General features: G+C 47.2%; 2 protein-coding genes across 3 annotated transcripts in view; one reads left to right on the top strand and one right to left on the bottom strand.

The window, feature by feature from the left end:
• LOC125956957 (armadillo repeat protein deleted in velo-cardio-facial syndrome homolog) overlaps positions 1-15,994 on the top strand; it is a 37,402-nt gene that overhangs the window by 12,003 nt on the left and 9,405 nt on the right. The window lies entirely within an intron of this gene.
• On the bottom strand, positions 2,216-3,883 carry LOC125956984 (phenoloxidase-activating factor 2-like). The gene is made up of 3 exons (XM_049689326.1): positions 3,583-3,883; positions 3,351-3,500; positions 2,216-3,250 (listed from the first exon to the last, which is right to left on the bottom strand). Exons 1-3 carry the CDS (start codon positions 3,838-3,840, stop codon positions 2,312-2,314), a joined length of 1,347 nt encoding a protein of 448 aa, XP_049545283.1. The 5' UTR covers positions 3,841-3,883; the 3' UTR covers positions 2,216-2,311.

The raw sequence follows: 15,994 nt of genomic DNA, 5'->3' as shown, positions 1-15,994 counted from the left end.
GAGATGCACTATGATTAAGGGCTCCCTGATAGATGTGAAACCCGGATGCTTATCAATCCTTCAACAGCCGGAGCGTAGGGTTGCCCTGGGAGTCTGGCATGATCGGTATGGCCACATCCGGACGTTTGAGGCAATAATAAACTTCGCTCACTCCACGCTAGGCAGACAATCCGCAAATAGACAAACGGTAGACGGCGGCGTTTCCGAAGCGGGCTACATAAAAGCGTCATAACTCGTCGCGTCCTTCCATCACATAAAGCTGTCGAAATGTCCTTTTGTCTCCGTCTCTCGTCGGGATCGCCGGGGAGGTTTTAATGCAGGAAATCCCCGCTTCCGGGCGAGTGTGTGTGTGTGTGTTGTGTGGAATTCCGCGCACAAAACGCTAAACGTGGTCAGCCATAATATCCGTTGATTTCCTCCTCTCCTTCTCTCGATGTTGTGGAATTGAAGTAGAAAAATCTCGAAATTAAAAAAAAAGGTAATCCCCCAGTTCCACATAAATGACGCAAGATTTATGATTTCGATACTGTTGGATGCTGTTGCGCGCATCACAGAACAACGCGCTCCAGGAATTGGGAAGGGAGTGGCTGGATGGAAAGCAGTATGATTTGCATACGAATGGAAGAATGAATGATGACTTTCATGTCGCCCATTTGTCACATAGCAACAGCAGCAGCAGCAGCAGCAGCAACAACAACAAGGCATGCATTGGAATGTTTCGTTTCGTGCTAAGCGACGCAGCGTTGCACTGCAATTCGGTGTCCGCTTGGAAACTGTTCGCCTTCCGCGAATCCCGTTGAAATGTCGCTACTTTTTCCGGGAAATTTTGTTCCGTTACGCTTGAACTACGAAGCCTTTCACAATTTCGGGGCCTTTCCGCGCTGAACGGCACGGCACTCATAACCTAACAATGCATAACAACAACAATATTTTTGATCGTTCCGCCATTCCGATTTTGGTTGCCATCCGCGTTCACGTTCCGTGATCTGTGATAAAAATGATGACGTCAAATTGGCCCCGGTGGCCACTCCTTTCGACAATAAATTGAAGTGTAACGAATAAATGATACGCTCGATTGGTTTGCCTGGTGATGGTTGAACAGAGTAATAAGATAGATTCGAGTAAAAGTGACTGAAAACATTCCCCCAATTCCAAGTTTCAGCCACGATTTTAACATCTTCTGTTTCAACTAAGGACGCCATCAATGGCGAGAGGCTGGAGTGGTGGTGTGAAAATGTGCAAAAAACGAATTTGCTAGCTTGATCCATGGACATCGCAGCATCGTTGACGCTGAGTTGGATTTCACTTTCGTCGATTGTATCGAAGATTAATGAGATAAAATGGATGGCCAAGACCCAGCAGCGGCACTACCATCAGCAGTAGCAGCAATAGCAGCAACATAAAGCTCCTAGGGGGGAGACTGGTGTTGAGTTATTAATTAGTGCCGGCTAGCGATCGCTTTACGTAACGACATCGTGTCCATATTTTGGATTTCAACGCCAAAGTGCCACGAGCGTTTGGGATAGATGGCGCGATAAATGACATCTCTTTTGAGTAACCATTGCTATTCGATCCAAATTATTTGTGTGGATAAATCCGATGATGCACTTACTTGAAAATTATCGCTAGTTTCCATTTTAGTTATTTGATAACATTAGTAAATTTTGTAAAAACTAAAGTTTCGCATTTCGTAAAAAGTGCAGAAGGATCGGTTCTGTAGCTTCAATGGTACGATTGATATCGACTTTGCAATCATTGCCTTTGCGAAAACCACTTTCTGCATTGCGAGGTGCTTATTTTCAATTACACAATTTCGGAAGACAACCACTGATCAACATTTTGAAGTCTCCAAGTTAATCGAAACGGCACGGTCGGATCTAAGTTGCCCTATGCTTAGTAGAAAAGACTTGAGACCGTAGTAGATCGTGACATTAAAAAAAACATAATTTCTTCGCATCGACAGAGCAAACTGGAATAATCATAGCACCGGCGATTGACTTTTGCGTGGCCATTGATAAAGTGTAAGCGAATCGCGGTAAACAGATAAAATAGTATTTTGTCATCAAAATCAGGGCAGTTAATGCACGTTGAGAATTCTCGATGAAGATTATGTTAGTCGTTTGTCATCATTTAGGCTGTAGTAAGGATGCTTTCGAACGTCGCTAATACCGGGCGCATTGTTCACTTCGCATGGTCGGTAAGGTTCAGTACGGATCGTCCATTCAAACCGTAGTTGATATATTTGCAATCATCTATAGAATCACTCCACAATAATCAACAATCATCTAAAGATGACGAATATAGTGGCTTCCTATGATGTGTAGCTACTGGTACCGAAGTTTCGCTGGATCATGTGCTGATCGATCCATTTGCGGAACTTGGCTACATTGGCGTAAAAGCCCGGGATACCATTCTCACCGCATCCGACGCCCCACACAACCACGCCAGTTTGGTAATATTGGTGCTGCCTATTAGGAATCGGGCAGACGAGCGGCGAACCACCATCACCCTGGCACGCGGCCTTGCCAGGCACACCTCCGGCGCAGATAAAGCTCTTGTGCAGCGTAAACTGAGGACCGAGCTCAGTAGTTCGGAGTGCCGTTTGGCACTGATCGTTTGGTACGATCGGAAGATCGATCTTCTTCAATATGGTCTGAAATGTACCGGCCTTCCCGTACAGATCCTTGCCCCAACCTGTCGCGAAGCACGTCTCATAATCGAATTTGGCATCCTGCGGTGGCAGACATACGGGCTGGATGATCTTGTTTGTGTAGAACGGAGAGTCGAGGAATAGCAGTGCCAAATCGTTGTGCAGACCGCCCTTGTAGTACTCGGGGTGGATGACGATCTCTACGACCGAGCGGTCCTGATACGGGTACATTTCATTCGTCGTTTTCGTGTCCCATTCGCCAGCCCGCACCTTCAGCTCGGATGCTCGGATTTTGTTTAAGCAGTGTGCCGCGGTCAGGACGACTTGGTTGTGGATTAACGAGCCGCCGCAGTGGTACACATCTCGCGGTTGTCCCAATACCTCGTCATTCTTTTTTAAGATAGCCATCATCCATGGGAACTCGCCATACTCGGTTTCGTTATCCTTGTCGCCAGTAATCCTGAAGCCAATACCATTGGTGTTACGCACGCCGCACCCAGTAGCGTATACAATCGGGGCTGGTGTGGTCGACACAGATGGAACAGTAGTACTAACGCCACCACTACCACCGCTTCCATTATTACCGTCCGGTTCTTCAATCTAGAACAAAGACAAGCAATCATATAAGCGATCAGTATAAAGAAAAACGCACATACCGATCAGCCATACAGCCTCTGCACGGCGATTGCACAATACTCACAATGTCTTCCAGGTTGCAGCATTGCAACAGATAGTTCACACACGGGTTATCTGGTGTGAAGCGAATATCGATTATTCCCACACCTGAGGTGCTGACGTTCGTGCAAAGGTGCTTTTGGATGCAGACGGCTTCACCCTTGCATGGTCCACCCTGGGAAGATAAAAGAAGGCAAAAGTAAATGGTTGTCGATTCGCCATCGATTTGCTATTATGAGGCACGCCCATTATCATACCTTCTGACCTACAGGTGGTACTGGAGGTGGTAACGGAGGAGAAGGTGTCACTGGAGGTGTTTTCTTGCCCGGCAGAACAGTTGTAAACTGATTGATCAGATCGTCGAGAGTTTGCTCGGCCGCTCGGACGATCGTGGTGAACCCGAGCAACATCGCCAGACCAACTATAATTAATGTCAGACAACGCATTATGAGCAGTGGCCTACTATCGATGAAACGGTCGAAACGAGAATGAACCAGACGCTGCCGGGATGGCATCTTTTAACTCCAGCGATCCGTGATTGAGCAAGGACACTAACACAGTCGCATGCGCTGGGAAAACACATCGAAGACTAATGCATCTATGTTAATCGATAATAGTATGACAAGGGATTTGAAAAACCCGACTCTTATCAGCTAATATTCTACTGATCGGTTCGCGCTTTACTGGGTTTCGCCGTGACGTTACCAGATTTGATCAGGCAGACGAGCGACGGTTGCGAACCCGTCAAATCCGCAAAATGCAAAAGACATAGCTCCTTGTGTATACTGTTCGTTTCCATTTTCTTTTCAGAAAGTATGAAAAAATTGGGTATCTGCGTGATTTTTTTCGAAACAAACAGGCAATACATTTTCTTCTATAATATTACATAGTATAGTACATTGAGTGGGAGTCATATGGTATAATAAACTCACAAATGAAGAACAAGAATTCGAATCGATCAATCGAAGTTTAATTCATTCAAAGTACAACTTCAAATCAATTTGAAAAAATGTGATATATTTGGACCGATCTAGCGCAAAAGCCATGGAAAATTAATGCAGAGCAAAAGTATAAATGTTAGCAACGATCACAGTAGACAGGATTCAAAACATCTCGAATAATTAAAAACGATCCAGTAATGTATCATATTCCATTTGTATCTCTTCAATTTAGCTCATGAATGTCGTCATCAGAATGAAAATGAATTTAAATGACATGTATCGTGTCCATCTTTGCTGAACAATAATCCTGAATTTGAACTGGTACTGGGAACGACAAAACTACACAATGAATACGCCACAATGGCCAGCGCAGAGGTTATGCGCTTGCGGTTTCACTGCTCCGAAGATGAAGCGAACGTGTCACCATCAGGCTGTGTTTAGACCTTGTTAGTCCTGGAGAAGTCCCCTCGTCCTGTGTTCCAAGCGGGAACGAGATTGGGTGAGACGAAACGATCGCCAGTGATAAAGACCACTTCTTGCGTGTCTTTGCGGTTTTGTGGAAGCGGCTGTTTCCATCTCTTTTTGCTCGGTTTTTTGGATGTTTCCGGATGCCGGGCCGGATGTTTTCCGGAGCAGTAGCTAGCGGACAGCACAAACAAACTTTCTGGCCCTCCTGTGGTCGCCAGTCCAGTTAAGGTTGGGGATTATGTTTACCTCCCTTCGGAAAATACGCTTCCACGTTGCAGCTAGTAGTGGCCCTTGGGTTTGCCCAACATGTTCGCCAACCACAAGCCTCTCCTCCACGCGCACCAAGAGCACGTGCCTTGTTGTTGTCCCATTGGCTTGGGGATATTTTTTATAACTGTTTACGATTGTTATCAACAGCGAACCAGCACGACACTTCGTTTGGATTGGTGGTGAAGGAGCTGCTGTACTCAGTATGTTATGGTTCGCTAATTTGCCCACCATCCAGAGCGGGGTGCCTCGGCCAGTGCCCAGTAAGCCTTCTTCATCATAACAATTTTGGGCGACGATCGAGCCACTAGCGTTCGTGCTGAAATTTTAACACATTTAAAATGAATCCCCAATATTGGCCAGGTTCAGGGGTAAGGTTAAGCGAAATACTAACGACTTGAAGCTGGCCGGAACTGCTCTGCTCGCGTCGCTTAAAGAGCCTGCTGCAGGTTGTGTAAAAGATGAAAGGCCGGATGAAAGGTATCGAAGTTTCTTAGAATGGAAAACGGATTTCCAACGATGTTCGAACCTGTGTCAGGATCTGCCGTTGCGCCCCCAGTTGTGTGGTCTGTTTGCGGTACACACGAATGTACTAGCGCTGCTCGTTCTCACTCTCTCTGTCTCTCTCCTTCTGCTCGCCTTATATCTCCTTCTAGCTAGAGCCAGCCGCTCTACCGGGGAACTGCCTCCTTAAAATCCCTTTTATGACACGGTTGAGTACCACTATCTCAGCCCCTTAACCGCAATGGCACCGCACACCCCAACCCTCGCGCCAGTCCTTTATCGACCTCTTATAGTGGTGGTGGTTTCCCTTCTGCGCTCCCAGACGTCGGAAAACTCGATCCTCGACTCTCTCTCTCTCGATGTGAGTGTTGTCGACGTAATTTTCCGTTCGTTTGAAATCGGCGCCGCATCGCACGCAAGGACCCCGCCGTCTGTCCATTTTACCACCGATAAGAAGGTTTTCGGAGCGGTGTGTTATGGTAAGAGAGATGATTGCGAACCCATCGTTTTGCTAGGCTGGCGTTTCGACAACCCTTGGCGAACTCCGCTACTTGCTAGGGGTTGCTGGCGCTAAGTGGATGCAGTAGCAGCACGGAGCAGGGAGGAGCTTGATAATGCTACTCGATGCGCAGCGTGTCATACGGCGAATGTGTGAGGGAGGGATTCTGGTTTTTCGCCATCCTCACTGGAGCTTAAAATAGGGAAACGAGGGCTCACGGCCATTACTGTGAAGTGGCGCGATTGTAAATGGGTCTGTTATGATTCGGTCGATTGGCATCTGCTTGTGCATTGCAGCCGGGGACGTAGCTCGTGTTATCGTGGCTACTAGATAAACAATATCATTCGTTTTGTCCTTTTTCGTTTACTGTGCTGTTCAGTCCGAGTAGCTAAATAGATTTTGACATATATTTATGCATAATTCATCTAGCATGTTTTAACAGCCGATATTCGATGATACCTCCTTGCAGGGGTTCCACAGTAAACCGAAAATGTCGGGAATCTAGGGACATATCCTGCCAACGTGATGGCCCGCTAGCTGTTTTTCGTTCTGTTGTTCTTACATAACATCGCTGCCGCCGCCCAAAAGCTAGTAATGGTCGATGGCGATGAACCGGTCAACGGATAGAGCGCCCGCAACTTGAAGATAAAGCGCCCGGAAGAACAGGAAAAAAAAACAAAAAAGAAAGTAATAAGCAAAAGCATTGTGTCCCATTCTATATAAGTATATTGTGCTCGTCGAGCACACAATAAAACACACACCAGAAGCCGTCGCCGTTTTCGGTTGAAAAATAGGAAAACAATGAATATTTCATGGATGCTCCAGTCAATTATGCGCTCACTGAGAAGCGAAACCACCCACCACCCTCGCTTCCATCGGGGACGATGGTCCGGAACGATAGCCCCAGCGAGGGGGGAAAGGACATTTTGTGCGAGTGAATGAACCGCATTCGCTTTTTTGCCTAATAGACAGGGCGGCTGGCCATCAACAACCACCCACCACACTCACCCGGGTTTCCGTCCGGTCCCGGATGGTGGAGAAGATGAGAAAGTCCTGGTGTCTCCTGAATGATGCCCGCTTACCGCGGTGCTTGGCGGGGTAGTGGGGCTTTGACGGTGGAAACCATTGTGCCCGGTGCCCATGGATGATGGCAACACGTCCATCAGCGGAAGTCATTTATCAAGCCGGACCGACCGAGCCCCCCCGGCCGCAGGAACTATTGGTTTATCGTGGTTGATGGCCGCAAAGTCCTTGCCTTACTTAGCATTGGTTTGTGGTAGTGGGCAAACGCGCAAGTCTTTCGCGAGATCGTCTTATGGTTGGAAAAGTTCCTCAATCTGGTGTTCATCCTGGGTTATATAACTTTTTTCAATCATGGTTTTGTTGTTTTCCTTTTTTTACGAATGAATTGAAATGTGTTTGGACTGTTTCCTTTCTTTTTTATGTGTTTTATGTTTCATGTTAAAGCAAATGTTGTTATTTCATTAATGGTGGAAGCATTCCTCTTATTAGTTCTCAACTTCATTTAATGGTTATTGATTTGCTGTACAGGAATATAAGCTTTTGTTGTTAGTTTTTCCTGTTCGTCAGCACAACGAATGAGAACTTTAAAGGTTATAAATTTCTTTTTTTTAAATTGTCGTCATGTGTACTACTTTCAATTTTTTTTCTTTTCATTTATGTTTAAGTGAAAAAATATAAGTGTTGTGCTGTTATATCAATTAGTTTGCCTGAAAATCAATCAATTAATAAGTCAAAACTAATCAATAGTTCTTATACATAATGCATCTTTTAAATGGTAGAACGATGTTTGTCACTTCCCATGAGTATATTCACACGACTCGGCCAGACTAGTCCTGTTCTCGACTTCAGGAGGCTTTCTGGTTCGTTTTCTTTCCTCCCTGACTCGCCCTGTCTGCTGCCAAATGTCCTTTTGTCACGGATTACAGACAGACGAGGGGTATCAGTGCCGCAAAGAAAGGATCGCAGGGGTAAAGGATATGATTTCAATCTACTTCCCCTGATCCACCAAAGCGGCTGCCGGTGGAAGAGGTGGAGGTAAAAGAGTTTCATTGTAAGTGAATGTGTCGAGTGAATAGTAGAGAGTCACAGAGAGATAGAGATTGCACAGTACAGTCCATCGGGCAAAGGACCGTCATACTGATACAAACGGGACGACAGGGTGCTGCATGAACTGCTGTGTCTTGTGTTGTGTCCCGGGGGCAATAGTGGTCACAGACGTGGATCGTCGACCAGGTCAATGACAAAATGCAATAACTTATGGTCAAATGTCTTCAGCCAACCGATTGTAGTTGGCAGTCGCTGTATTGTTCCGCTGCACACGTTGCTTCTGTTCCACGTGGCTCTGTGGTACGAGGAGGGCTGATGATAGTAAAGGGGGGCGGTGCGCTCATGTCGTTGCATTAGTTCAGTTCATGTAGCGCTGTTCGTGTTCTGCCACACACGTTCAGTCCAGTTATGAGTGAGACGTCTACTGTTTATTCCTGGCATCTCGGTCCATGGTCCATGGACGATATTAATCCTTTAAACTATGGCAGATTGGTTTCTGGTATACAGACGCATACGATTTGGAATGTCCGAAATTTTTAATCCTCAAATAAAAAATATCGGTTGGAACAAGAATGTCTTCATGTTTTTTTCCCAAACAAAAGCAATACATCAATAATTTAGTAATATTTTTTTTTTAAAACTATAAAACTAAAGAAATAGTCCAAAACATGTCCACAATACTATCACTATCACGCTCTGCCCTTGCCTGTTGATGATAGGGATCGGAATTGAAAATGGAAGTTTTATCATGTCCTTCAACTGTCCACCACCGCTACCACAGGCCGGCGTGTTCGCGAAAGTTCAACAAGTCCCGGCGGCGGTATAAGTACTTGGAACTAGGGCATCGCAAAAGACCCACTAGAGCCCAGACTTTACCTATATCTATGCAAATGTGGCGGCAAGCATGATGTACTGTTAGCGGTGGTGAAGGCAGAAGACCGTCGAAAGCAGGGTGCCGGTGCTTCGGATTTTACCGATGCTGTCGCTCGCTGACGCGCTGCCCTCTCCTCCTCGCCCTGGTAAAGGAGCGAGGAGCGGGACGGATATTAACTGATGGTTGGACATTTCAATAGGCCATCCTTCCTCCATTTCGTCGGTGCGAAATGAAATTCAGATAAACTTTTCCAAACACAATTTCCATTCCAAAAGGGCTGCTGTGTAGTGCCGGCCGGGGGGGGTGGTAGACGTAGAAGACGAAGGAAATGGAAATCAAATTCCAATAATGTCTGGACTGTGCTGTGCTACTGCCCTACGTGACGGCAGAGCCCGGTCGGGGCCGGTAAGGCCCTCTGCTCATCAGCTTCTACAGCTTCATTGGAAAAAAGGGGAAGGGCGGTAACATCGGGGACACATAAACGGAAGCTGCTGCTCCTCGGCCTCTGGCCTGTTTCGTGGTGCTCTTCGGCGATGGATTAAGGAGGAGAACTCCCGGGGATAAAATCTTGTTTACGATTTTTATATTATTTTTGAATTTCTGGTGAAAAGTAAATGCCCACCCTCCCGCATCATCGGCATCAAACTTCTCTTGGTCTTCTCTTTGCCACTGACTGGGCAGCATATAAGCCGCGCGAATCACTGCGTACAACAGCAGCAGCAGCAGCAGCAGCATTGAAATGTAATAACTTTTAACTTTGCAACGCAAAGTATCCTGTTGGTTGGTGTTATTGTTATTACTGACCCCTTCTCGGTTCGCTCCGGTCACCCACTTCGCCGCAGTTCAACTTCCTATTTGCGATCGAGACGTGATGCGTGCTTGATGCGGTGTGCCCCCGGGAATGGAAGCCCAGCACGTTTGCCGGATTGCGCTGCTGTTCCGGTGGTTGGATAGTGGTTTGCATTTGGTGTGTTGGCTGTTTTGCAGGCACACCCGTGCCCTGTCCTCGCCCTTTTCACGCGACAACCGATCGGCTCCCGGGACGTGAGTCTTTCTCTTCGGACAGAAATCCTGCAACACCATCGTGCTTGGTGCGGTGGTGCGCTAAAACAGAGGCTTAAACACGGTCTGCAAACTGACGGCACGCACCAAACTTTATTTTCAATTTCGTACCTCGCTCCGGAACGAACCATGGCCACTGGCCCACCGTGATGGTGCGGCGATGATGGAGGTGATCGTCAGCCCGGCGGAACGAGACGGACGGAGGCCGCATTGTAAATATCTTACAAACCACAGTCGTCGTCCAAGCGGAGCTTAGGTTTAGTTAGTTCTTTTTCCGTTTTAGAAACATTCCCTTGGGCGTGCCCTGATTGGTGGTGGTGGTGGTGGCCATACCGGATACCGGTTGGAAAAACGGTATCATAAAGTGCGCGAATGAGTATGCCCGTGGATCGTGTCGCACCAGTGGAGGGACAGCAGGACATTCATATCCTCCCGGCGTCATTATTTACGACGCCGCAGTGTCACCCATTGGCGCTGGATGGTGCTGGGGGTTGGATTGATGTCTGTGTGTGTGTGTGTGTGTGTGGCTGAGTCCCAGGTGACGGAAACCAAACTCCGGTGGTCTGAACGTCTGCATGATATGAAACAAAGGACGACCTGTGCGTCTCAATGAGTCCGCCTCGGTGTGTGTAACAAACCCCAGTACTCTCTTTCTTGGGACTTTGCAGAATAAGTCTGGACCGTTCGCCGTTAGATTACCCGGGAGTGCAGTATTGTAGGAGTTGGTCAGTTCACCAGCAAGCAAGTGTGACCATCGCTTCGCTTCTCCGGCGTCCCAGGGAAGCGGTTCGGTTTACGATGGTAACAAGGTTCTCGCGCCTCTATAAAAGGCGCGCAACGCGTGCGATACGAACACTGTTGTCCGGCCATCAAGGAAAGACACACCGAGAGAGGCAACAGAAACGCACAAACATATACCATTCGAATCGCAGTACTCACGAGCGGTATTCTGCCGGTAATTCGCCACAACCCAAACGAGGAAACCAAAATTGAAACGGAACAAATAAAAAGGATTGTTAAACTCTGGGTACAGCTACTGCTGCAGAGGCTGCTGCTTCTGGTCAATGAAGGGAAGGCGAAGGGGAGGACCCAAGGGTGGTTTTATGACACCTTCTGGCGCGATACGGTTGATAGTGCTGCGCGTACAGGGCAAACACTAAATATAGCGATGACACCATCGCCGTGGTGCTAAACGTAATATTCAAATATGTGTTCAGCTGGCAGTGTTGTCGATGAGTTTTATGCCAATACTAGCAGACTAGAAGACCTTTCACCAGTTTCCAGTTTTCACATATCTAGTTGTAAAATTAAGTCAGCCATAGGTAACAAGATTCCGGACATGATTTCATGGTGGTAACAAGGAGGGTCTTGCTGGTTATCGATGATGGATGGAAGCAGCATTATTTGATCAACATTTTCCCAATATCGAGAAACTCGTGTTCGTAGCGTGGTTTCAAATATCTATCGGACATGTTTTGGACTACCGGTGCTGGTGTGATAAGAAGTGATATGTTGCGATTTCTGCTAACAAAGAAGCCCTTCAAAAGTACACTTCAAGTGGTTGGAACTGGCTCGTGTGGGGTCTGTCAATGAGCCGCTCTTGAAACTAAAACAGAATCGACCCTCCGTTGATGTGTGAAACGGAATTGCATCATGTTCCCGCGCGATAAGGTTCTTGAAGCACTCGAAAAGCTTTTCACAACCATCAGGCTAGCTTGTTACTGGAGTCTAAATTTCAACATTCATTCCGACAACTCATAATAGAACATGCCGCTCTCTCTCTTTCTCTCTGAGCTCTCCCTGCGCGAATCACCCGCAATGCCAAAGACTAAACCGCACAACGTTCGTTCCACACACTTCAGCGCGTAAACATAATGGGGGCCACTTCGAAGGTTCGGGCTCACATGCGACGACGATGCTCAAAAGCATCGTAACAGCTCTCCTTTTCACATACCATAGAGACACCCAGAAGTTCCATGTTGAATCTAGCATTTAACCTTCCCGATAGAGTGAAGCATTTCAAACGTCGGGCTGTGCCGCTGTGATATAGGATTTGTTGGTAGCAGTTTCACTTGGAACAGAACTCCGGTATGTGCACCGGCAAATGTGCATGCTCCCGTTTCACTGGGTATTACACTGGAATGCCTTCCTCTTGAGCCAGTAGGGGAACGGGAGGCACGCGAGGACAACGCGGAATCTGGAAAGCAATTAGTACCGATATTCATTAGAAAGTTTGCTTGATCCCAGCGTGAGCCACCACCACAGCAGCCAGCACCACGGACAAACCAGAGATTGTGGTATCATCAACCGAAAAACCGAACCCCCAAACGCGGCAGCTCGCGCTCCCGGTTCTGCCGGCGCTTCTAAACGATGATGGATCAAGTAGAGAACAACATGACTTAATAGGCCCACGGCCCTCCACAAATTGTTGCGCGTAGGGCGCGCAATCCAATTAGACAATAACTTTTCTGCTTCGTAAATCAAATAGTTACCAGATTAACAATAGTTTATGTGTTGAGCTTTCCGATTCGACGATACGCACGAGACAATGCTTCTCCGTCGCGAGCGCTTGGAGTGCGAATTTCATGATTGCCATGGGACACTGTGTTGTGGCAACGCAGCCAAAAGGCGCAGCAGATGCAACACAGTTTTGATCTCCCGGCCAGTCGCTGGTTGCTGCCAGTTTGAACATCATGGTCCCCCGCCCCCTTCCCCCGAGACCAAGACAGACGACCCCGAGCGCTGGTTGATGCCAGTGAGCCAGTATCGTCAGAATCGTTGTGCTGTTGTGCTTCAACAAGTGCCACAAAACTTGCTCGTCTCGTTGGCAGTTTCGGTTTGAACCGATTCTATCTACGACCAGCTCGCGGGGAGGGCCTTTTAATAGGATGATTTATGTCAACGCTCGATGGAAATGGTACCACAGCCATCTCCACCATCACGTGAGATTGAGCCTTTTGCTCTCTGCTTCAGAGCTCGCGCGTTGGCTCTGTTGTGAAAGCACATCACGTAGAGGGAAAACTCCAAAAGCATGGAAAATGGTACGAATGAAATTCGTGGAAATCGTTATCAGTTTCAGTTCTAACTGCCGGTTTTTTTTTGCGGTTGTTTATTTCTTTTATTTATCTACCGTTAGCGCTGCCGAAACCGAATAACGTGCCACATGTATCCTATTCATTTGAATTTATACTACAGCCACATTTGCGAACTGACGAAAGTGGTGCTCGCGTTGCGTTGCGTCAACATTGCGGACAAAATGCTGCGCAAGTTATGCTTCGACAGCTCTCGGCTTCGCTGACACCGTCCGAAGTGGACATTTTCATCGGTGTGCAATTCGTGATGCACTTTTTTTTCCTGACGCTGGCGCAGCACTGCGCTCGCTGGAGCGTAAAGTAATAATTTATCATAAGCTTCAATCACTACTCTCACCCCGCGTATCACCGCACTAACGTACGTCACCTGCACGTATGTGTACCGCGTATGTGAATTGTCTGTCCTCCGGCGTGAATCCGGCGTGGCGTGAATCAATTATTTAACCGCGATCAGACGCGATTTCGACGGTGCGCGCTGCGGTGATCGCACCGGAACGCACGAAGTGTACAGCACCGTTTTCCACTATTTATGATCTTTGTTCTATTCATGTTTTTATTATATTTAGAGTTTTTATTCTCTTTCTTCGACACGGAATGAAAATGGATATGATGCAGAAACGGGTGCCGGCCAATTCATTGCAATTCCGGCGTATCTGCATTCCACTACTGCTGCTACTGGAGATGATCTGCCCTGTTCTGGGGTTTGCCAATGGTCTTAGGGGGGGTTGTGGGGACTAAAGTTGATTCGATGTACGGTCTGGAAATACGCGGCATTGTCGTCACGCCACGCTCACACGCCCAGGTCGATACCTGGGCACCTCATGCCTCATGATGATGATGACGTTTATTTTCCATTTTGCCGGCTTCCGTATGCGACTCGCAAAGATAAATACAGCTGATTGCATCCATCCACTTCACCGCGGTGGCTTCATCGGAGCACCGGAACCACACTCCACATACGCACGCCCACCGCTGTGCGACGGTGTGGGCGTGTATCACGGCAATCGTTGACGGCCACGCCGCACGTTGCTACAGTCCACCAGCAAACAAACAAAAAACTACTGGAAACGATATGGTAGTGCTCGTTTAAAGCGACCACCACGACGGCGTTGTCTCGACCGGATGGTAGACTGTTTTTTCCCTTCTCTTATTTATCGTTCGGCGGGGTTAAACGGATCGTAAACCGGCCGGAATGTTGTACGTACACCACAGACGGCTGGTTGGCGGTTGTGCGCGTTCGATTGAATTCTAATCGCGACAGGAGCGAACAATGTTTCGCAAAGGTTTTCAAAGGTCCACACGACGAGGTCACACTCAGTGCGCATTCGTCTGTCAGGTGGGGTTTCTAAATCAATGTAGATTTCACCGGAAAATGGAACGTAGCCACTAGTCCTTGGGCCACTTTGCGGTCAGTTGGATTGTACCGGCCCGCATTGTACCGGCGCAAAGGGAAAATCCAAAGTATTGTGTTAGTTAGCCATTTGGATGCCAAACAAGAAGTTGATAGTTATGGGCATCGAATGTTACTGAAATCTTTATTATTAAATTTTGTTAAACCAGATTAGGTTGCTGTAGATTTCTTGAAAATATATCATGGCACATGCGATTTCCAAATACTACTTGGATTGATCGAAATCACTGTTGTGTGTTTCGTTTTCAAATATGTCTTGCATTAAATTTAAGCGCCATCCATTTTCCTCCTCAGGAATATTTTATATGGTGGCATTTTGAAATGCATTTAGGCTGCAAAAAAAGCATTTAGGCTAATTGACTATTAACATCATGCTGATTAAACAGACAATACAAACATTGCTTATTAACCCAAAAAAAAAATGGAAAAAAATATGTAGACCACTCAGTTAGGTACTGCACTATTAAAATGCGGAACAAAAAAGTTATCATCCAGAATTCAATAAATATCACACTCTGCAAAATGTCATAGGCCACGGAGCCTATGTCCTTTTCATTGTCCTTTTCATGAATTCCACATTCTGCCCTAGTAGACGAAGATGATTGCAGAGAAAAGCAGGGGCCATCCTTTTCAACAAGAAAGAGACGGGATTTCGTTTTTGTCGCTATATTTTGTCGTGATGCAAACCCCATGCGGAATGCGCAGTAATATTCGCCTGATGCAAGTACACCGATGGGGTGTTTAGCTAATGGAGAATGGCATGTGAGTGCTGGGGCAGATAAGTAACCTTCGTCCGTCCCGGCACTGGTTGGTTGCTTGGGTGGTTGGCTGGTAGAATATGTGCAAGGTTGATCGGAAATGACAGGCGGCACCATCTCGCCTGCTTGTCAGCAGGCGGAAACTGGCCCTCTTCCTGTCGCTACCTTTGTCGCCCAACACACACACATATACAAGAAGGGTATAGGAAGCGACAATGTTGAGTCAGCAGAAATGTGACACATAAAAGAGGGGTAAAAATGCCAAAACGCGCACCGCTTGCATTGTGACGACATCTTAGCTACGATATACGGCAGGACACATCAGAACCACCGACCCCTTCCATACACACGCCCGCCCGTGTGTATGTGTCGACACGGCAGAAGCAGCGAGTGAAACTCGACACAATCGCACTTGACATTACGGAGCGGTCTAGGGTGAAGATCCGCACGTTGTCAGGATATGCATATCCAAGAGTGTGCATCGGTGGTTGTGGACACTAGGAGAGGAGGAGAGCACGGAGCGTCTGTAACGGTGACACAACACCAACTGCACTGCACGTTTCTTTTACTGCACAGTTACCCAGACAGTATCCCCAGGGCTCGAGATGCTGATGATGATGATGATGCTCGACGATGGATAGCATGTAATTAGCGTTAAATGAAAGCCCGGACGATGGAGAAAAGATGCAGTTTTTGTTTCATTATTTTGGCTATGGGCATGTT

This window comes from Anopheles darlingi, chromosome 3 (genome assembly GCF_943734745.1).
Source record: "Anopheles darlingi chromosome 3, idAnoDarlMG_H_01, whole genome shotgun sequence".
Lineage (NCBI taxonomy): Eukaryota > Metazoa > Arthropoda > Insecta > Diptera > Culicidae > Anopheles > Anopheles darlingi.
This window is presented reverse-complemented; position numbering and strand designations above follow the sequence as displayed.